This window comes from Oncorhynchus tshawytscha, linkage group LG15 (assembly GCF_018296145.1).
Source record: "Oncorhynchus tshawytscha isolate Ot180627B linkage group LG15, Otsh_v2.0, whole genome shotgun sequence".
Taxonomy (NCBI): Eukaryota; Metazoa; Chordata; class Actinopteri; order Salmoniformes; family Salmonidae; genus Oncorhynchus; species Oncorhynchus tshawytscha.
This window is the reverse complement of record NC_056443.1, coordinates 17,190,432-17,214,354: the sequence shown is the minus strand read 5'-3', so window position 1 is coordinate 17,214,354 and position 23,923 is coordinate 17,190,432. Positions and strand designations below refer to the sequence as shown.

At 43.5% G+C, this 23,923-nt stretch overlaps 2 protein-coding genes across 2 annotated transcripts; one reads left to right on the top strand and one right to left on the bottom strand.

Annotated features, from left to right (window-relative positions):
* Positions 1-2,633: 2,633 nt before the first annotated feature.
* LOC112214948 (heat shock transcription factor, X-linked-like) lies at positions 2,634-5,834 on the top strand. The gene is made up of 2 exons (XM_024373978.2): positions 2,634-4,177; positions 4,476-5,834. Exons 1-2 carry the CDS (start codon positions 3,677-3,679, stop codon positions 5,745-5,747), a joined length of 1,773 nt encoding a protein of 590 aa, XP_024229746.1. The 5' UTR covers positions 2,634-3,676; the 3' UTR covers positions 5,748-5,834.
* A 7,586-nt stretch (positions 5,835-13,420) lies between these two features.
* Positions 13,421-23,011, bottom strand: LOC112214513 (ankyrin repeat domain-containing protein 46). Its single transcript, XM_024373308.2, has 6 exons — positions 22,847-23,011; positions 22,062-22,147; positions 17,759-18,015; positions 17,191-17,349; positions 14,504-14,615; positions 13,421-14,235 (listed from the first exon to the last, which is right to left on the bottom strand). The coding sequence occupies exons 2-6, from the start codon at positions 22,113-22,115 to the stop codon at positions 14,131-14,133; spliced, it is 687 nt and encodes a 228-aa protein (XP_024229076.1). The 5' UTR covers positions 22,116-22,147; positions 22,847-23,011; the 3' UTR covers positions 13,421-14,130.
* Between the last annotated feature and the right edge of the window lie 912 nt (positions 23,012-23,923).

Below are 23,923 nucleotides of genomic sequence, written 5' to 3'. Positions count from 1 at the left end.
CTCCATCCATCCTCCATCCATCCATCCATCCATCCATCCATCCATCGCTCTCTCTCTCCATCCATCCATCCATCCATCCCTCTCTCTCTCCATCCATCCATCCATATCTCTCCATCCATCCATCCATCCATCCATCTCTCTCTCTCTCCATCCATCCATCCCCTCTCTCTCTCTCTCCATCCATCCATCCTTCTATCCATCATCCCTCTCTATCTCTCCATCCATCCATCCATCCCTCTCTATCTCTCCATCCATCCATCCATCCATCCCTCTCTCTCTCCATCCATCTCTATCTCTCCATCCATCCATCCATCCATCCCTCTCTCTCTCCATCCATCCATCTTCTATCTCTCCATCCATCCATCCATCCATCCATCCCCTCTCTCTCCTCCATCCATCTCCATCCATCCATCCATCCATCTCTCTCTCTCTCCATCCATCCATCCATCCATCCCTCTCTCTCTCCATCCATCCATCTCTCTCTCCATCCATCCATCATCATCTCTCTCTCTCCTCTCTCCATCATCTCTCTCTCTCTCCATCCATCCATCCATCCATCCATCTCTCTCCATCCATCCTCCATCATCTCCATCTCCATCCACCTCATCCATCCATCCATCCATCCATCCATCTCTCTCTCTCCATCCATCCATCCATCCATCCATCTCTCTCTCTCCATCCATCCATCCTTCTATCATCCCTCTCTATCCATCCATCTCTCCATCCATCCATCCATCATCCTCTCTATCTCTCCATCCATCCATCCATCCATCCCTCTCTCTCTCCATCCATCTCTATCTCTCCATCCATCCATCCATCATCCATCCTCTCTCTCATCCATCCATCCATCCATATCTCTCCATCCATCCATCCATCCCCCTCTCTCTATCTCTCCATCCATCCATCCATCCATCCCTCTCTCTCATCTCCATCCATCCATCCATCCCTCTCTCTCTCCATCCATCCATCATCTCTCTCCATCCATCCATCATCATCTCTCATCCATCCTCTCTCTCTCTCTCTCTCTCTCCATCCATCCATCCATCTCTCATCCATCCATCCTTCTATCATCCATCCTCATCCATCCATCCATCCATCCATCCATCCATCCATCCATCATCCATCCATCCATCCATCCATCCCCCTCTCATCCATCCTCCATCCATCTCTATCTCTCCATCCATCCATCCATCCATCCATCCTCTCTCTCTCTCCATCCATCCATCCATCCCTCTCTCTCTCTCTCCATCCATCTCTCTCTCCATCCATCCATCATCTCTCTCTCTCTCATCCATCCATCCATCTCTCTCTCTCTCCATCCATCCATCATCTTCCATCTCTCCATCCATCCATCCATCCATCATCCATCCATCCATCTCATCCATCTCTATCTCTCCATCTCCATCCATCCATCCATCCATCCATCCATCCATCCCTATCTCTCCATCCATCCATCCCTCTCTCTCCATCCATCCATCCATCCATCCATCTATCATCCCTCTCTATCTCTCCATCCATCCATCCATCCATCCATCCCTCTCTCTCTCCATCCATCCATCCATCCATCCATCCATCCCATCTCTCTCTCATCCATCCATCCATCCATCCATCCATCCATCTCTATCCATCCATCATCATCTCTCTCCATCCATCCATCCATCCATCATCCATCTCTCTCTCTCCATCCATCCATCCATCCATCTCTCTCTATCTCTCCATCCATATCTCTCCATCCATCCATCCCTCTCTCTCTATCTCTCCATCCATCCATCCATCCATCCCTCTCTCTCTTTATCTCTCCATCCATCCATCCATCCCTCTTTATCTCTCCCTCACCTCCCGCTCTGATTTCATCAGATCGGTCTCCACCAGCATCCAGAGTTTCCCAGGGAAGCCAGGGACGTGGCAGGGCAGTGCGGTAGTGGCACAGAGTCTCCCCGATTGGCCTGGTGGGTTGCAGTGGCAGGTTCTGTCCCTGAAAGGAATTTGTATACATTAAATTGGTTTGACAGGGACCATGTACAACTGAAACATGGCTAAATCTTTCAAAAAGATGTTTTGCATTGTAGGCCTACTTTAGCCAAGGCTGCGCCCCAAATGGCAACATATTATCGTCAAAAGTACTGAACTGAGTGTGAAAAACATTAGGAACACATGCTCTTTCCGTGACAGACTGACCAGGTGAATCCAGGTGAAAGCTATGATCCCTCATTGTCCCTTGTTAAATCCACTTCAATCAGTGTAGATGAAGGGGAGGAGACAGGTTAAAGAAGGATTTTTAAACCTTGAGACCATTGACACATGGATTGTTTGTGTGTCATTCAGATGGTGACTGGGCAAGACCAAAGATTGAAGTGCCTTTGAACGGGGTATGGTAGTAGGTGCTAGGTACACCGCTTTGAGTGTGTCAAGAACTGCAATGCTGCTGGGGTTTTCACGCTCAACAGTTTCCCGTGTGTATCAAGAATGGTTCACCACCCAAAGGACATCCAGCCAACTTGACACAACTGCGGGAAGCATTGGAGTCAACATGGGCCAGCATCCCTGTGGAACGCTTTTGACACTTTGTAGAGTCCATGACCTGACGAATTGAGTCTGTTCTGAGGGCAAATGGGGGGTGCAACTCAATAATAGGAAGGTGTTAACGAAATAGCTTATATATCCAGTCCCCAGGCAGGTGAACAATACAATCCTTCAGCATACAGACAGCAAATAAACACAACATATTCTCACATTTCCCTGGTCCAGACGAAGCCTCTTGGCAGCCTTGGCAACCGGGGTGAGCGTGAGGATCGTGTCTGTCCGCTCTTTGAAGCATGGACGCTCCGCGGAGAAGTTCTCGTCCCCCGACTCCTCTACAGGGGACGCGGAGGGAGACACTGGGGGAGACCGCGTCAGGGGATGAGCGTGGGTAGAGATTGTTATACCGGTATGGATTCGGTATATTCGCGCTGATCTCCTGCTCGTCATCTTCTAGTTGTATGTATGAGGGCACGGTAGTGGGAAAAATCCGTTACTCTTTGCTCATGCAAGTTTTTGTCTGTGCGCCTTGCAGGTTGGTAAAGAATGATTGACGGATGGAATTCACTTGAAAGCTGCATGCTTCATACATATTAAAAACGTCACAATGCGAACTTTTTTAGTAACCAATGCCAACACACAAAACATGTAGCAACGAGTCACAGTGAGACGCGAGCCATACGTAAAAGTAAAAGCATAGACGCGAAAGAACTCCGAAGCTATTCTAAAGATAAATACTGGTCCAACAATATTTCTGTGTGTGTTTTTTCTTTATTGTGGTAGGGCGGGAGTTTCGTTCTGTTTCTTTGAATCAACCATTCAATAAACCGCCTCAAAGGAAAGCATATACAACAGAGAGAGCTATGTCCACTTACATTGGTTGTTTTAAAGCGCGCTGAGGGAACCACTCGGATGTCAACGATTGATATTCTGAGTGACTAATCAGATTTTTTTTCGAGCCTTGACTGTTGTTTGGATTGTTTGCACGCGCGAATTCACCTTGGTTTAAAGCGCATTATGATGTTGCCATTGAGCTTCTATGACGTCCATAAAAACAAGTGCTACTTTTAAAATTAATGACGACAGCAATCGTGTTTTCTGTTATTGAGAAGTACCTGTGAAGCAATATAAACTTTTCTGCTTGCTTGCCAAAAATATGGCCACGAATACTTTAGCGGAACAATCGCAACAGCTAAATAGTGACAGCATGAGTGCATCTCCAAGAGTGTTAGGCATAGACCTAACGGTTCACAAACGGCACAACAGTACGAGGGTACGAGATGTCGAAGCTGAGACTTCCGCGATTGGCACTGACGTAGATTTTAGCTACCTTCTGGAGGAAAACGCTCGACAGATGCTCAAATATCGGAAGAGGCCTCGCCTTGACCACGAAAAAACAGTGACACTGAGCAATTCCTTCTTCAATCAAGATTTCCCTACGAGGTTGTGGAAAATAGTGGATTCGGACTTGTTCAAGTCGGCCACATGGGACAAGAATGGCATTTACATGCTTCTCGATGAGGAACGGTTCACCAAGGAGGTGTTGCAGCGAACAGGATTCCAACCTACTCTCCCATGTGTCACCATGGCAGGATTCGACCAACAACTGATCCTCTACGGTTTTCAAAAGCTCTCCTCAGCTACCCCCACCTCAAAGGTATGGCCTAATTGATCAAACACATTAAGTGGCCTAAATCTATTAGCAATGCATTACCAATGTGGTTACATGTTTTTGGCACTCTATTTATTCCATTTATGGTTCCTTCTCTCCCCTTATGGGTCCTGGTCAAAAGTAGTGCACTACATAGGGGACATGGTGTCATTTGGGACATAAAGCCTACCTACACTATCATCATATAGGCTATTTACGGCTCACAATCATAACTCACTGTCACAATCTCTAGGATTTACAAATAGGCCCTATCTCATCTCAATGCCTGTCTTATGTTTTCCAGTTGTCCATGTACTACCATCACAGCTTCAGACAGCACCAGGAGAACCTACTGAAGAAGATCAAGGTACCGGTGGTTGCAGAGGTGGAAGCGGTGGAGGAGGACGATGTGGAGATAGTCATGGTCATCCCTGGTCCTCCCCGTCAGCCCGACCCTCCTGTTACTCCCATTAGCCCTCCCGTTACCAGTAAAGCTGAGACCCGGGACGGCCAGGCTGAGAAGGATGAGAAGGAGAAGGAGCAGCTCTCGCTAGCTGCCAAGGACCTGGTTGCCAAGATCAGCTCGGCTGTTAACCAGAATAAGACTGTTCTGCTGGTCACACCCTCCTCCTCCCACACCCCATCCACACCGGCTCCAGCCTCCCCCCCAGCCCCGTCCTTTACCTTGTCCTACCCCACCCCAGCCCCCTCCTGCTCCTACTCCAACCCATCCACCCCTGCACAGGCCCTAACCCCCTATTACACCTACTCCACCCCGGCTCCCACCACAGCCCCAGCCTCCTCCTCCCCAAACCCACCAACAGCCTCTGTGGCATCTTCGCCGGCCTCCAGGCCTACCACCACCCATGAGGGACACAGCGGTAGTAGTCGAAGCATCACTCCCATAGGCCATGGTTGGGTGAGGCTCAACCCCAACCCTTTCGACAGGGCACCAGGACCAGCTGGACCAGCCCCAGGTCCCACTGTGGCCACCCCCGAAGCCTGCCACCACCACCTAGCCCACTCTTTGGTCTTCACACCCTCCATCAACCACCAGCTTTGTATAGCCAAGGCCCAGTTCAAAGAGGCAAATGAGGCCCAGGCACACCAAGCCCACCAGTCACAAGCCCAGGCCCGAAATGCCCACCTAGCACAAGCTCAGGCCCATCAGGCTCAAGCCCAGCAGTTCCAAGCTCAGGCCCTAAATGCCCACCAGGCCCAAGCCCATCAGGCCCAATCCCAACAGGTTCAAGCCCAGGCCCTGTATGCCCAGATGGCTCAGGCCCAGATGGCATGGATGCAAGCAGCGATGTATAACCCCTGGGTCCTCCAGGCCATGCAAATGCAGATGGCAGCCTATATGTCCCCCCCACCACACTACCTGCACCGGCCAGCAGGGGGGTTCTCAACCTCTCACCACATAAACCCAGTCTTCCCCAGTGGGAGCAGTAGCCCTGCAAGAGCAGGGTCAGAGTCGGGCCGCTACTCCCCTGATCCGTCTTTCTCCCCCCCCAATCCCCGAACCCCTCTATCCCTCCATTCCTTGATGCACCCATCTAAGCTAAACCTTGAGTAGTCCTGTGAGCCCCCTCTTCCCTCACATCCCTGAAATACTTTGAGAAATCCTTCCATCTAGATTATTAATAAACTTTTTTGCAGTTCATATTTGTTTGGTTAGTGGTTTCTTGGGGGGGGGGGTAAAAATATGTTAAAATCCCCGAGCTGACAAGGTACAACTCTGTCGTTGAAAATAAAAGTTTGTTTTATCTGACTTGCCTAGTTAAATAAAGGTAAAATAAATCAAATTCAGAGTAAAGCTCAGTGTGGTCTCAAGAGTGTTGCCTATTTTACCAGGTAGTTAGTGAGAGAAAAACCGGGCCCAGTGAGAAAGCCAAAACACCTCCACCTTGTTTTTATGGTGAGAATAGAGAGATAGATTCTAAAATTCTCTCCAAAAGTGGGTAAAGTACTCTACGCTGTGGAAGAAATGGAATAGCAAGTCCTGAGACATTGGTTCAGTCCTATTAAGAAGCTTTGGAAAGAAAAAGGAAAACAGTGTAATCAGTGTTGGTGTCATTACTCAAAAAAGTAAGTATATTACCTATTACTCAATACTTCTTTCAACAATAACAAATTCATTTACTTATTACTCCATGGGAAAAGTAATCAGTTACATTACTTTTGCATTACACCCCAAAATGCTGCACACCCTCACTCAATGTCAACCTTACGTTATGTAGGCCTATACACCAAATAAGTAACCTAATAATGAAATATACTACCATGGAAAAGGGCAGGATTTCCTCTACTACATACCCAGCTCCAAGCTTGTTCACATAGAGATCTTACTCAATTTGTAACGTCTGCTTCCAACTCACACTCTCAAACACGTAGATCCCCTGAAAGCAGCTCACTCTCCAGATCCCAATCACCTGTTCACACACCTGTATGTCATTATCACACACTATTTAGTTCAGTTCTTTGCACCCCATCATTGTGAGGTATTGTTTGTTTTGTGACACTCCTTTTTGGAGCTATGGTTTTCCCGTAATTTAATCCTCCCTTGTATGATAGCTTTGGCCTGCCTCACTAACGACGCCTATTCCCTGCCTGTACTTTAGCCTATCGGATTTCCTGTTATCAACCTATTGCCTGATCTCCCGGACGACGTCACTAGCCCTTTCCCTGCCTGAACTGTTGCCTTTTTAGACCCCCTGTGTATGACCTTCTGCCTGCCCCTGGACCCAGCTACCTGCCTCCTCCTGTGGTCCTTTGCAAATAAACACCTGCTGCGCCCTGCGCTTGAAACCAGCTCTCTGTCTCCCATCGTGTTCACTACACAATTACTATTCTAATTCCTGATTCTATGCTTGTTCAGCTATCCTGGGTTAAAGCCTGTCCTCCTGAATGATTCAACTCAAGCCTTGGTTGTTTGGATGAGGTAGGCCTACAGTCATCTTCAGCTGCAGTGGTCAGGTCTCTGGGGGCTTTCACTACGGGTTTTGCTTTGGCATATGAAATGTGGCGATTTCTTCAGATTCACGCCATATAAAGATTGATGGTTTTAAAAACGTACCTAAATTACACATTGTAAAGAAGGAGGCCTGTACAGAATAACAATATTCCAAAACATGCATCCTGTTTGAAATATGGCACTAAAGTAAAACTGAAAAAAAATGTGGCAAAGAATTTAACTCTATGTCCTGAATACAAAAGCGTTATGTTTGGGACAAATCCAACACAACACATCACTGAGTACCACTCAACATATTGTCAAGCATGGTGGTGGCTGCATCATGTTATGGGTATGCTCTTCATCGGTGAGGACTAGGGAGTTTTTTTTAGGATAAGAATAAATGGAATAGAGCTTGAAGAGTAAAAATAATAACGTGCAAGTATTTTACAATCCACGTGTGCAAAGCGCTTAGAAACTTAACCAGGAAGACAGTTGTAATCACCGGAAAAGGTTGATTCTAACATGCTGAGGGGTGTGAATACTTATGTAAATTCAATATTTCAAAATAACATATTTTCACTTTGTCATTGTCAGGTAATTATGTGTAGATGGGTGAGATTTTTGTATTTTTTTTATTCGACTTGAATTCAGGCTGTAACACAACAAAATGTAAAACAAGTCAAGGGGTATGAAAACTTTCTGAAGGCCCTGTATTAGGTTGTGTATATATCTATATATATGGTTTTTAACACGGTAGGCCTACAACCCAAACAGTGTTCCATGTGAATGACTTGTAGTGTTTTGACATGGTTGTTTCATAACTTCATTGTGTCAATTGTTTGCTTTGCTTGTTAGTGTGTATCAATTCCCCATAACATATATCACCAGTAGTAGATTTACCTTTAATTCCTATCATTTCTAATCTACAATGTTGTTACTTTGGTTACAGTAATTTATTTGAATGCATTCAATATTATTATTCCAGTCTTCCCCCTTCTCATTGTCTGAGTGGACACATTGTTTGCAGAGTGAACAACATATGCTACACTTGTGAGAAACAAGTTTTGGTTTATTTCATTCCTTTTATGAGTTTTGTCAATTTAGTCATTGTCTTTTGTTTGGAGTGCTCCTGTCAGTATTGAGTGAGGACGCGCACGCAGAGAAGTAGACCTATAGGCTGCCTGGCCTGGCGTAAATGAAGGCATATAAATGTGCCCATTTGGGGATCTGATAGTATTTCTCAAAGTAATGTTTTCTTCACCTCAAACAGCAAGCAAAGGAAGTCTGTTTTTTACATCCATTGATAATTATAATAGATCCTCAATGTATTTTTTTTCCCCCAGCTCTCTTGTTTCGATAATGTCTTGATCCATTGGAAACGTAAATAAATAGGCCTACGTGATTACTTTTTATCAGTGCGTGACTTTTACTGAAATAGGTTCCGGTACTCATTTTGAGTGCTGGTACTGTTTATATAAGGTGCAGGAACTCCACAATGCTTTTTCGCTAATATTCTATAAGAGGAACAGAAGCTCAAGCCGTAGAAAATATGAGGTGCCGGTACTCCGGTGAGCTTCTTATCCCTTACACAAATAGCCAACATCTGTGTCTGTCCTGGGAAACTGAGGGCCCAGAATATTTTATACAATGTTGCCACCAACTTAATAGTTAATACAATGTTTCAATTTTTTTTTAAATCATTATCTTTTCTACCTGAAGGCTGCAATGTTTTTATTTGTTGGCTTTATTTAGGCTATTTTTTTACATAGATGGCAATGGCAATGATTGTGAGATACGAAGACTTCATTATAAGTTAATGAAACTGTTTCACAAAAATGTGCATATGAAAACCACAACTGGCATGCAGATCGGTAGAAATGGTAAGATACATTGGCATTCAACATGAGAAGGGTTGCTGACTCCTAGCGTAGCGCAACTTCAGCAGAATCTTAGAAAGCCAGCTGGAGCGGGAGAGTAGAGTCAGCTGAAGTTATTTTATTCTGCTTATCTAGATCTCTGGCGCCCTCTTGAGGCATTTGTCTTATTTCATCAAACCGTAAGCTTAAAGCATCAGACAAGCTCAATGCATATAGCTGATTTTATTAAACATATAGGGTGTATCCAGTGGTGCCCCATCATTCAGGGCAGGTGGGGCTCAAAACAGGTGGGGCTCTGTTTAGCTAAAAGAAAGGAAGTAAGAAGTCCACTGTTTGCATATATATAAACACATTTTTTGCATGTTTTGAATGTTATTTTGGCATTAATACGTGTCATGTATCAGTTTGAGAAACAATGTAAAAAAATTAATAATCTTTGAGTTAATAAAGCTCCGTACAAACGTGGTCTCTTTTTTGCTTTCTTGAATAAGGCAGCTCCAAAATGCAGGTGTTTCAGCCTAGCTGTCACAATAGCCTGGAGTGGTGGGTGCAGAGTCAATTGCAGAGAGCAGAGGATACTGGGGAAACCCGTCTTTATTGGGATTCCCACACGAACGCCAAAAACCATAGGCGATAAACAGACTGAAAAATAGTCAGACTCAACACAGGGCACTAACGGACAGGAACACAAACATGTACACCCCGACTAACAGAAAATAATCCCGCACGAACATAGGCGGGCCTAACAGGTTTAAATAGACATAAATCAAGAAACAAAATAAGGGACAGGTGCAACCAATAAAACCAAACGAACAGAAAAGGAAAAAGGGATCGGTGGCGGGTAGTAGACCGGCAACGACGACCGCCGAGCGCCGCCCAAACAGGCAGGGGAGCTACCTTCGGTGGGAGTCGTAACACTAGCTCAGTGCTTTCTGTGGTGTTTGGGCAGCCAGCGGGAAATGCGGCGCTTAGAGGTTGGTCATGTTCTCTAGTTGCGCCATGATTGACTCAGTATTCTGTCACTCATGGGGACACTACGTCAACGCAATATCTACAGGGAGAGCTCGAAGATTCAAGCCCCTTGGCTGCTGCCATAGAGTTACATTAGAAGTGCCCATCTAAGAAGGCTCAAGGTCATTGGCTACAGATAAAATGTCAAATCACACTATATCTACAGTAGCTTTGATTGGACATGTCAACATCACACTTTCAAAATATTAGCTAGCAGTCATCATGATGAATCAAGTCAACAATCTACTGGCAAATCCTTTTCAATCCTTGTGATATGAAGAGAAATTACAGATAAAATTTATCAGTGATCATCGGCCATAAACAAGTTGGAAATCACTTAAGAGTTTTTTTTGTGTGTACTTTTTACCCCTTACGGTCTTGTCCCATCGCTGTAACTCCTGTAACTCAGGAGAGGCGAAGGTCGAGAGCCATAACCAAAACATGACCCCGCCAAGCCACACTGCTCGCTATACCTGGAAGCCAGCTGCACCACTGTGTTGGAGGAAACACTGTACAGCTGGTGACCGAGGTCAGCGTGTACAGTGTCCTGCCCCGCCATAGGGAGTTGCTAGAACGCGATGGGACAAGGACATCCCAGCCAGCCAAACCCTCCCCTAACCCGAACCAACTGTGCACCACCTCACGGGTCTCCTGGACGCGGCCAGCTATGACACACCCTGGGTCTGTAGTGACGCCTCTAGCACTGTGAAACAGGGTCTTAGACTGCTGAGCTACTCGAGAGGCCCCAACAATGAGTGGTTTGGAATGAATCAGTGGCTAACTGCAAGCATTGCAAAACAATCGCTAGCCTGCTAGTCAGTAGAGTGGATGTGTGGTCCAATTCTGGGTTTAAGGGTCTCCTTTCCAAGTTTAAAAGGATTAACATTCAACATTGGCCATGCTGTCCATCCAGCATGATTTATGCCGCTTTCAAAACAACTGGACACTCGGAAATGGGAAATCTCAGACTTCAGTGAGTTCAAGATAACAGGTAACTTAGGAAAAAAACTAGCTCCGACTGGGAAAATATGTTTTGAATGGTCATCCAACTCGGAATTCCAAGTCGGGAACTCTGGCCTCTTTCTAGAGCCCCGACCTGAAGATTACTAACATCATGATTCAACATTGTGTTTTTCAGAGTTCCCAGTTATCTTGAAAGCACCATAAATCCAGAGAATGCCAGACTTTAAGGACAAAATTTGCCCATGAAGGACTGCCACATCACCTTCCTGTTCAAGTGAACACAGCACAAGGTGAGTCCAAAAATGTATTGTATGCTGCTGCATAAATGATGTAATATTCCAGGGAGATATGTATACTGTAGCTAAGAAAGTAATACTAAGTGTATGTTGTGTAGTAAGCTGTTAGATTTTTATTTGGAATTTGGGAGAAATGTTGTCAGTCGTATATAGAATAAAACAAAAAATTTTCATTTTACCCAAACACATACCTATAAATAGTCAAACCGGAGAAACTGATCATTTTGCAGTGGTCTCTTCATTTTTTCCAGAGCTGTATTTTCCGAATGGTGACATTTGCACAATCGGTTTTCTATCGCTCATTTGCACGTCACGTCAATGATATCATGTCACCGTGTGGGACTGTGGTTGATAAAGCTTGTCGAGGGTGGCCCTCTTATTCTAGTTTGTGAGCTTGGCAGGCTACTGCCTGGGAAGGTCTCCCACTCAGAAGTACGAGAGTGGGCGGTGGTAGGTTGACCTCAGGTCTCCCCATTGGAAGCCAGAGGTAGGGGGAGTGGGGGGAATCTATCAAATAGCGCACCTCTACCTTTGTACAGTACTAATGCAATTAGTTGTGCAATTTAGTTTGTGTGTTTCATGTTTGAAGTGCAATAGTGTAAAAATCAGGTTCTCTTCTTGTGCAATTTAGTTTTATTTGTGTGTCTTTTGTTAGCAATAGGGTAATTGTGTAATAATTTGATTCTCTTTTATTTGTATTTATATACTACAATTGACATGGCAAAAAACATAAAAACAGAATATTTAGAATAATCTTCAGAAAACAAAGTTTTTCTATTTGGTAGCCTACAGCTATTTAACAAGCTGTCAACTAACTGAACACAAAATGCAGCAAACATTTATTTATTTTTCTTTCAAAAGGCGCTACTTACTCTACAGTTAATTGTGTACTCGACATGGAGTTGGAAGAGAGACCATGACATGACACATCCAATCCCATGCAAATCTACACTAGCCTGGTCCCAGATCTGTTTGTGCCCTAGTCAACTCCATTGCAGTCATCATCAAGCAACAGCATGACAGTTCCATAAAGGAGTTGGCAAGACAGCAGAAACAGACTAGCACTCAGGCCAACTCTACACACTTGGTTGTGTTTTTGCTCTTTGCAAAATTCCACACAATAGTTCTAGCTTGATTATCATTAATAGGGAAATTCTGAACTGAAGTGTGGGTGAGACGTGTTATTAACAGTAAGAATGGAAATAAACCAAAAATATTGTCTTTGTAAGACCGTTTGACCGTGTTGCGTTAATCGTTAAAACAAAGAGACTTAAAAATAATAAATAAGTAATATTAACATGAATAGAACTTAACAAAATACAAGTAAACAATAGAAAACTACAGAACATAACACAGAAAAATATGTATTGTGACAACATTAGGAAAAAGGTCCACAACGCAACAATTTCTCTTCTTATAAACCCGAATAGTGTCAACTACATTAGATAGGCAAAGTTATGTAACTTAATATTAGTATGAAACCACATGTCAGAATTGCAGTGGTGTAAAGTACTTTTTTGGGGGTATCTGTACTTTATTATGTATATTTTTTACTACTTTTACTTTACTACATTCCTAAAGAAAATAATATACTTTTTACTCCATTTTCCCTAACACCCAAAAGTACTCATTACATTTTGAATGCTTAGCAGGACAGGAAAATGGTCAAATTCACGCACTGGAGAGCATCTGGTCATCCCTACTGCTGGTGATCTGGCGACTCACTAAACACACCTGCTTTGTTTCTAAATGATGTTGGAGTGTTGGAGTGTGCCCCTGGCTATCCATAAATAAATAAAATACTAGAAAAAAGGTGCCATCTGATTTTGCTTAATATAAGGAATTTGAAATGATTTATACTTTTGATACTTAATTACATTTTAGAAATTACATTTACTTTTGATACTTAAGTATATTTAAAACCAAATACTTTTAGACCTTTACTCAAGTAGTATTTTACTGGGTGACTTTCACTTGTCATTTTCTATTAAAAAGGTATCTTTACTTTTACTCAAGTATGACAACGGGGTACTTTTTCCAGCACTACAGATTTGTATATTTTCTCTTTTTCAGGGTTATTCTTTAAAAAGCCATGTGAGTATTCCAGAAAAAGAAAACGGTGACAAATTCACACCACTGAACAATATTTAGTTTGATTTAGTCATTTATTTTGTCATAGGGATTACTAACACATGAAATGATGTGGATTCTCATTCATAACGGGCCACGTTGAGAATGTTTAAAGCAAATGTTATAGAACACATATATAGTACAAAATGCAGGAAATGCAGACTTTCGGGGTGCTGCCCAATAATATCTCCTTTCTCCTGAAGTTTACACTTATTCACGCCTTATCACAAATTTAAAAACATTGGATTGGTGGAGGCCTGGGTGGGAGTTCTAGCCATATTTCATATACCAGTCATATTCTTTCAAATTAGTGAAGGGAAGTTAACACGTGCACACTTTAGGAGGAATGAGAGATCATTGGGACGTGGCCCAGCTGGGGAAAAGCCACTGTTAACCATCACATATGGGCAACAAGCCCTGGCTAGTCATGTCAATCACAATGACATCACATGAGAACAAGCATTACTCTGCCCTCTGCTAGAATGGGCTGGATTGTTAAGGTAAGAGTAGTCTCCAAGGTTGGAAAGGGAATGTTTTGCTGGAATTATGCGAGTACGTATGTGTGCGCGAGTGAATCTAAAAGTTAAAACATCCACCCACCCCTTTACAATCTAAACCCCAGTGCTTCCTTGCATGTCGCCCCAAACCTTCCATTCTTGTCCTCTTTTTTAAAACCCCCTCCTTCCTCTATCTGTGCCCCAGTTCCGACCGTTCCTCTCTCCCTCCTCAGTGTACCAGCTCCAGTTGGCTGGCAGAGAAGGGCAGCACCCCGCTGACGTAGTAAGCGATGCCCAGGGAGAGCAGGGCGATAACCACCAGTAGTAGCAGCACCTGTAACAAGAGTTCGAAAAGCAGCCTTTATTGTGAGTTTCACCAAAATTGAGACACCAGGTTATACACAGTATGGTCATTTGAAGACCCCTTATTGGCTACGTCTGCGGTGTAACTTCCTGTCTCTGGCAAAGAGGTTCCGTTGCTAAGCAGGAGATGCCTAGCTTAATCAATCCGACAAAAGAAACGCTTGTACGGCATGTCACAGAACAAAAGTCCAGTCTCCTTGCACTGCTAAACATCCGTGACGCTGCAACGTGCTACTTACCCTCCAGAAGCCCAGGTCCTCTACAAACTCCTGCCAGGTGGTCCTGAAACTGGACAGTACCCCCTCACTGTTCTGGAGGTTGGGGTTGAGCAGGGAGTGGCTCTCCATTGCACTGACAGGGAGAGAATGAAGTAGCCCACGGTTAGTTTACATGCCACCATGACATAACTTGATATACACAGAGTGTTCTAAACATTAGGCACATCCTTATTTATATTGAGTTGCACCCCACTTTGCCCCCAAAACAGCCTCAATTCCTCGGGGCATGGACTCTACAAGGTGTCAAAAGCGTTCCAAAGGGATGGTGGCCCATGTTGACGCCAACGCTTCCCGCAGGTTGTGTCAAGCTGGCCGGGATGTCCTTTGGGTGGTGGACCATTCTTGACACGCACGGGAAACTGTTGAGCAAGAAACAACCAGCAGCGTTGCAGTTCTTGACACAAACCAATACACCTGGCACCTGCTACCATACCCCGTTCAAAGGCACTTCAATCTTTGGTCTTGCCCAGTCACCCTCTGAATGGCACACATAAACAAGCCATGTCTCAATGGTCTCAAGGCTAAGAAGTCCTTCATTAACCCGTCTCCTCCCCTTCATCTACACTGATTGAAGTGGATTTAACAAGGGACCCCAATAAGGGATCATAGCTTTAACCTAGTCAGTCTGTCATGGAAAGAGTCGGTGTTCTTAATGTTTTGTATAGTCAAAAGTTTGGACACACCTACTCATTCAAGGGTTTTTCTTTATTTTTTCTACATTGTAGAATTATAGTGAAGGCATCAATACTATGAAATAACACATATGGAATCATGTAGTAACCAAAAAAGTGTTAAACAAACCAAAATATATTTTATATTTGAGATCCTTCAAAGTAGCCACCCTTTGCTTTGATAACAGCTTTGAACACTCTTGGCATTCTCTCAATCAGCTTCACGCGGTAGTCAATTAACAGGTGTGCCTTGTTCAAAATGAATTTGTGGAATGTCTTAATGTGTTTGAGCCGATCAGTTGTGTTGTCAGGCAGGGTTGGTATACAGAAGATAGCCCTATTTGGTAAAATACCAAGTCCATATTATGGCTAGAACAGCTCAAATATACAAAGAGAAACGACAGTCCATCATTACTTCAAGATATCAGTTAATCCGGAAAATGTCAAGAATTTTGAAACCATCAAGTGCTATGATGAAATTAGCTCTCATGAGGACCACCACAGGAAAGGAAGACCCAGAGTTACCTCTGCTACAGAGGATAGGTTCATTAGTTATCAGCCTCAGAAATTGCAGCCCAAATAAGTATCAGACACATTGCAACATCAACTGTTCAGAGGAGACTGTGTGAATCAGGCCTTCATGGTCGAGCTGCTGTAAAGAAATCACTACTAAAAGACACCAATAAGAAGAAAAGACATGCTTGAGCCAAGAAACACAAGCAATGGACATTAGACCGGTGGAAATCTGTCGTGTCTTTGTGAGACGCAGAGTAGGTGAACGGATGATCTCCTCATGTGTGATTCCCACCGTGAGGCATGGATGAGGAGGTGTGATGGTGCTTCGCTGGTGCCACTGTCTGCGATTTATTTAGAATTCAAGGCACACTTAACCAGCATGGCTACCACAGCATTCTGCAGCGATAAGCCATCCCATCTGGTTTGAGCTTAGTATGACTATAATTTGTTTTTCAACAGGACAATGACCCAAAACACACCTCAATTCTGTGTAAGGGCTATTTGACCAGGGAACTGACCTGGCCAAAACAATGTATTTTTATTTAACCTTTATTTAACTAGGCAAGTCAGTTAAAATGACGACCTACCCCGGCGTCGCCCTATGGGACTCCCAACCACGGACGGATGTGATGCAGCCTGGATCACCCGGATCACCCACAATCGCCCGACCTCAACCCAACTGAGATGGTTTTGGATGAGTTGGACCGCAGAGTGAAGGAAAAGCAGTCAACAAGTACTCAGCATATGTGGGAACTCCTTCAAGACTGTTGCAAAAGTAATTCTCATGAAGCTGATTGAGAGAATGCCAAGAGTGTGCAAAGCTGTCATCAAGGCAAAGGGTGGCTACTTTGAAGAATCTCAAATATATTTTGGTTTGTTTACACTTTTTTGGTTACAACATGATTTCATATGTGTTATTTCATAGTTTTGATGTCTTCACTATTATTCTACAATGTAGAAAATAGCAAAAATAAATGAAAACCCTTGAATGAGTAGGTGTGTCCAAACCTTCGACTGGTACTGTAAATAGGAGTGGCTTTCCATCACACTGAGGGGGGAGAGAGGGGAGATGGTGGTAAATGCGATAGACTAACATTACTTATATATATATATATATACACACTGAGATTATCGGAGGAGCGGAGAGACATTGAAGATAGGTTTGACAACCAGTACAGTGATGCAAATTCATTCATATTTTATATGCTGCACTTCTGTTCTAGTCTCTTGCCCCCTCTTGTGAGTGGGTGTGAAAATCAGAAACTGCAACACACATACTACAATAGTCACCTCCTTTGGAACCCTTTCACCTCGTTCTACCCTGTCCCCGCCTCACCTTTTGCTCTCTGGCATCCGCATGGTCTCCAGCTTAGAATGGGTGTAACAGAGTTAAGATCACGTCATAAGCTCACTCCTCGCTTGAAGTCTCCACTCGCGTTGCCTAATTCCCCCCCCCCTCACCTCTCGCTCTCAGCCATCTGCATGGTTTCAAGTTTGGAGTGGGCTCCTCTGTTGAATCCTTTAACTTCCTGCTCCTCCAGGCCCTCCAGCAGACGGATAGCGTCCTTGTTCACCCCGCGCCTCTTGGCCAGTACAAGGGGAGTCGATCCGTTGTGGTTACTGAGAAAGTGAAAGGGAACGCTTGGATGTTAGATTGTAAAGCGGTGCTGGTGCTTCTTTCAGATGTTAAGCCCACATTTACTGTCCTGCACCAGTCCATGGCCCGTGGAGTAGAAATGGGATAAAGGAAAATATTGTTCAGGATGGCAAAACTGGGATGGGGGGGGGTTGTTACATTTGCTAGTTTAATGTGTCTTGGATGGTCCATGATAATGCACATTTTGTCAGACAGTAGGCTGTCTCTAAGGCTCTGAACCATTCCAACACTATCTTTACCCATCTCTCCTTCCCTTTCTAACCAGATATATCTAGACTTGAGCCACTCTCAGCATTCAAGCGCTCTCTCTAAAAAAATTAAAAATTAAAACAAGCCACTACCCCCCAATCCAACTCCCAGCCCCTCTCTTACCAGATGTCTATCTTGAGGCCGTTGGACACCAGGAACTGGATGGTATCCACATGTCCACAGAGGTGCAGGGCTGTGTTACCCTGGTAGTCTGTAGCCAGGAGGTCTGCCCCAAACTTATGGAGGAACCAACAGATGTCCACGTTCCCCCTGGCAGCCGCTAGGTGCAGGCCCGTACGACCCCGGTTGTCCCGTATGTTTGGGTCACAGCCCGTCTCCAGTAGCCGCTTGGCGAAAGGCAGGTCCCCGTCAATGCAGGCCTGCAGATAGGGATTTGCCTTTATTTAACCAGGTAAGTTATTGAGAACACATTCTCTACTGGGCAATTCCGTGGGAAAGTCAACTTGAGCATCCGCAACAACAACAAAAAGTTGTCATTTCATTGGCCATCTAACTAACAGTGTTCTAGCTAAGATTCTATTGGAAAATATATGCGGAAATGCATTTGTCATACATGGCAGTACTCTTTTAGATAGAAAGATAAACACTCTTATCAACAATCTGTGAATAGTCCTGGAGTATTTTTTTTTCTCCAAATGAAAGCTCCCCAAAATATATGGACTTCATCCAGTGTCCAGAAAAGTGGATTGGCAGTATAGGCTAAGTCTGGGTGGTATCCAGATTTTCATACCAGTTCTGTAGCACACCGGGGTATGTGGTATTACCGAATGTGCACACAATGGGCGCTATTTCAAATTTGTTTTATTATTATAATAAACAACTAAATTAGTTTTCCATTAAAACATACATGAAATTAGTTGCAAAATGAAAATAGTCCAGACGTTGACAAGGTTATAAATAATGATTTTTAATTGAAGCAATACATGCAGCAGCTACACCCTTGCAGACCTTTGGCATTCTAGTTGTAAATTTGTTGAGGTAATCTGAAGAGATTTCACCCCATGCTTCCTGAAGCACCTCCCACAAGTTGGATTGGCTTGATGGGCACGCCTTACGTACCATACGGTCAAGCTGCTCCCACAACTGCTCAATAGGGTTGAGATCTGGTGACTGTGCTGGCCACTCCATTATAGACAGAATACCAGCTGACTGCCTCTTCCCTAAATAGTCATTGCATAGTTTGGAGCTGTTCTCATTGGTCATTGTCCTGTTGTAGGAGGAAATTGGCTCCAATTAAGGGCCGTCCACAGGGTATGGCATGGCGTTGCAAAATGGAGTGATAGCCTTCCTTCTTCAAGATCCCTTTCACCTTGTACAAATCTCCCACTTTACCACCCCCAGACCATCACATTGTCTCCACCATGCTTGACAGATGGCCTCCAGCATCTTTCCATTTTTTCTGCGACTTATGAATGTTCTTCTTTGTGATCTGAACACCTCAAACTTAGATTCGTCTGTCCATAACACCCTTTTCCAATCTTCCTCTGTCCAGTGTCTGTGTCCTTTTTCCCATCTTAATCTTTTCTTTTCATTGGCTAGTCTGAGATATGGCTTTTTCTTTGCAACTCTGCCTAGAAGGCCGGCATCCCAGAGTCGCCTCTTCACTGTTGACATTGAGACTGTTTTGCAGGTACTATTTAATGAAGCTGCCAGTTGAGGACTTGTGAGGCGTCTGTTTCTCAAACTAGACACTTTAATGTACTTGTCCTCTTGCACAGTTGTGCACCGGGGCCTCCCAATCCTCTTTCTATTCTGGTTAGAGTCAGTTTGCGCTGTTCTGTTAAGGGAGTAGCACACAGCGCTGTGCGAGATCTTCAGTTTCTTGGCAATTTCTCACATGGAATAGCCTTAATTTCTCAGAACAAGAATAGACTGACGAGTCTATGTGTAACCATGCCAGATCAGGAGCTCCACACACATCCGGTGGCTTCACTTGCGGGATTGTCACAGATCATCCACCCAGACAGCTGATGAAAGTGTGGGTTTGCACAACCAAAGAATTTCTGCACAAACTGTCAGAAACCGTCTCACGGAAGCTCATCTGCGTGTTTGTCGTCCTCACCAGGATCTGACTGCAGTCCAAATGCTCACCTTCGATGGCCACTGGAGAAGTGTTGTCTTCACGGATGACTCCTGGTTTCAGCTGTACCGGGCAGATGGCAGACAGCATGTATGGCGTTGTGTGGGCGAGCGGTTTGCTGATGTCAACATTGAACAGAGTGCCCCATGGTGGCGGGGGGGTTATGGTACGGGAAGGCATATGCTATGGACAATGAACACAATTGCATTTTATGGATGGCAATTTGAATGCACAGAGATACCGTGATGAGATCATTGTCTTGCCATTCATCCGCCACAATCACCTCATGTTTCAGCATGATTATGCACGGCCCCATGTCGCAAGGATCTGTACACAATTCCGGGAAGCTGAAAATGTCCCAGTTCTTCCATGGCCTGCATACTCACCAGACATGTCACCCATTGAGCATGTTTGGGATGCTCTGGATCGACGTGTACGACTTCGTATTCCAGTTCCTGCCAATGTCCAGCAACTTCACACAGCCATTGAAAATGATTGGGACAACATTCAACAGCCTGTTCAACTCTATGTGAAGGAGATGTTTTGTGCTGCATGAGGTAAATGGTATTCACACCAGATACTGACTGGTTTTCTGATCCACGCCGCTACCTTGTTTTTTTAAAAGGTATCTGTGATCAACAGATGCATATCTGTATTCCCAGTCATGTTAAATCCATAGATTAGGGCCTAATGAATTTATTTAAATGGACTGATTTCCTTATATGAACTGTAACTCTGTAAAATATTTTAAATTGTTGCATGTTGTGTTTATATTTTCGTTCAGAGTATTTTTTTTGTTTGGGGGGGGGACGCACAAAACAATTAAGACAACAGGAATCTTGGTCCAGGAGGGGATTGAATGTTTCTGCTGTAACCAAGAAGCTTGATCTTGACATCTCGCCACAAGTTAACAAGACTAAATGCATAGATCCCTGAGCTGGATATAATTGATTTGACAAATCTTAGGTTTCTTATAGTTATACTTAACTTATAATAAATGATTATTTAAAATGGTATTGAAAATCATACCGTCAGTATTTCGAAATATACACATTATATCGTATAATGGGGTATCGACCAAGCCTAGTATAGGCACATATAGATTGTCTCTTATATATTTTGCACAATATTTCAGAAGAATTGTAATACAAAAAAATTGTATATTTACCCACAATATATATTTTTTAACCTTTATTTAACTAGGCATGTCAGTTAAGAACAAATTCTTATTTACAATGATGGCCTACACCGGCCAAACCCGGGCGGCGCTGGGCCAATTGTGCACCGCCCTATGGGGCTCCCAATTTTCTTTGAAAAGGCTATCCATGTTTTGACCTAAGACTTACAAACTCACTACTTTTACTATTATGTTTAGTCTCCTGAAAAAGCTTGTCCATTTCATGTAACATCCATAATGCTTCTTATTTTCACTAACATGCCAATATTTAGAGGTCTGCTTTTTTGGGGGAACACTCCCCCCAAGGGGTACTATAGACACACACATCAAAAGTTTCATTTACATTTTGTTTGTCCATTCTGTGAGACATTAAAGTTGTGATTTTGCATGCAAATGTAATGTCCATAACGCTGGAATCGTCCTACTACAATAGCAACCCGGGATGAGTTAGATCAATAATAGTCAATTGATGGTGTCTGTATGGCTTTCAGAACATTTGGGAATTGAACATTTAAAACCCCCAATTTAGTGGTATTTTTCATCCCATCCAGCTGTAGAAAATACAAGTTTAAATTATTTATTTTGATTCAAAGTATGTACAGCTTTTCCATCCCCACAATAGATAAAAAACCACGTGTTTATTTTGCACGCACACCTTTTATTGACTTTTGCTGGTAAAAAAAAAAAAGTTTCAGTTTATAAAACAACTTTGATTAGGCTAATAATTTTATTAACCCTAGCAACCATCAACTTTAAAGACTGGGGGTGTATTAATTTGTGCACACTGTAGCTAAATGTTTTGCAACCAAAAAGGTTTTTCAACAGAAGCGAGAGTTTCTTATTGGACAAATTCAGGAAGCTAGGTCCCTCCACATTTTGTCCCGTTTGCATCAGTTTGGTTCCTAGTGAATACACTATTATTGCCCAATCCCAAATTGACCCCCAGACCCTACACCCTATGCTCGTGCGGAGATCTGAGAGGATTTGACAGATGTAAGCAACATGGTGAAACTTCCACTTTTGCAGTGAGCAAGTGGATCTATTACCATATTGTTTACGCCGGTCAAATCCTCTCAGATCTCCACAAGTGCATAGGGCATCGGGCCTAGGGGTCGATTTGGGATTGGCACCCTTGTGTTGGACTCTACCTGCAGCAGGGGAACGGAGGTCTGCGACGAGTCGTTAATGAAGACATAGGACATGTCCGAGTGGGTGTCAGAAAATTCCAGCGTACCTGAAGAGGGGGAGGGAGGGACAGTAGCAGAGAGAAGGGTGAGAGGGAGGTAGGAAGGAGTAAGGAACGGGGAGGGAATGAGAAAATGAGACAGGAATGTTTAATTTTTTTAGGCCTCTGTAGAGTGCTGAGGCAGTAACCAAAAGGGAGCTGGTTCAAATCCCCAAGCTGGCATTGTGGAAAAATATGCCCTTGAGCAAGGCAGTTAAATCCACAAAATAACTGCTTCCGGGCGCCGATGACGCACTGGTGTCGATTAAGGCAGCACCCAGCACCTCTGATTCAGATCGGTTTGGTTAAATGCGGAAAACACATTTCAGACGAAAGCATTCAGTTGAGCAACTGACTAGGTGTCCTCTCTCCTCTAGCTTGCCGTCTTGGCAAGATAAAAATCAAAAGCTAACGTTATGTTAACTTGCCTTGACGTTAGCTAGCTAACTGATATTCATATGTTTATGTAACGTAGCCAACGTTAGTTAGCTTACTAGCTAGTAGGCACATTGTTATTATAACAACACAGAAATATCTACTAAATACGGTAGCTAGCTAACGTTATTGACATCGAATCGTTTCATGATCCAACATACCCAGCCAGCTAGATAGCTAGTACCAAACGAATGCTAGCTAGCTAACACACTCGTAATAACGTGACAAGCATTTGTCGAGCTTATTCAGTTGTTCGTGATGTTAGCTAGTTACCTGTTTAGGTGTTCCAAATCAGAGGAGAAAATCTAAATTCGCTTTTCTGCTAAGCAGTGTGTTGTTGTGGTGGATGCTGAACCAGCTGTGATTTTACAACAGCTCAGCGCAAACTGGGTTACTCTCTGGGTGTAATCATTACGCCGATTCTGTTGCAAAACGTTTTGCAATATAAATCGTTTACTCCGATGGCAAAACGCAAACGAGAGTTTCTATTGGACAAATTCAGGTCGGTCCCTCCCCGTTTCGTTCCGTTGCTCCATTTGCTTCGGTTTGGTTCCTAAACAGTAAATGGTTCCCGTAATTAATACACCCCTGTTTTTTTGCGGCAGTGGAAGAAGGCTCTCTCAGAATCGGATCTATCAGTCAATCTGCATTTATAGTAGGCTTAAATATACACATATTATTACTGTGGAAAGATACATTAATATACAAATCAGTTGACCTAGCCAGAAATGTCCCACCATTTAAAGCATTATGGAGTTCAACATAAAAACTTTGCCATTTTGGTGTTGTCATTTACCAGATACTCTTATCCATAGTGACCTAGAGTAGTGAATGCATACTGCAATACATTTTAATACCCCCCCCCGTACTGGTCCACCGTGGGAATCGAACCCACAAACTCTGTTGCTCTATCAACTTATGTTTCACTGTGGAATTAATGTTATATAAAAAAAAATTCAAGGTAGCCCTGAAGGCTGTATGATTATTATTATTTTTTTTCAAGAATGAGAGGTTTTGACAAACATGAAAAAAACGTAGCCTAATAATGTCAAATCAAATCCAAAAAACGTGTATACAAAGTGTATTTAAGGTCACAACACACAACATTTTTTTTTCTCAAAATACAACAAGAAAATAGTCTTACCTGATGCATTTACCCCATCCAGTGGCATTCTTAAAAGGCTGCATGTCCCACAGGCAGCCCAATTATGTTCTTTTTCCACAAATGGCTATTTTGACAATAACTGGAGAAAAAGAGTATAATTGGTCTGCCTGTGTAAATGCAGCAAAATGAACCCCCAATCCGAGAGTGGTTAAAAACTGTTGATGATGTTGTGTTAGTCAGTGGTT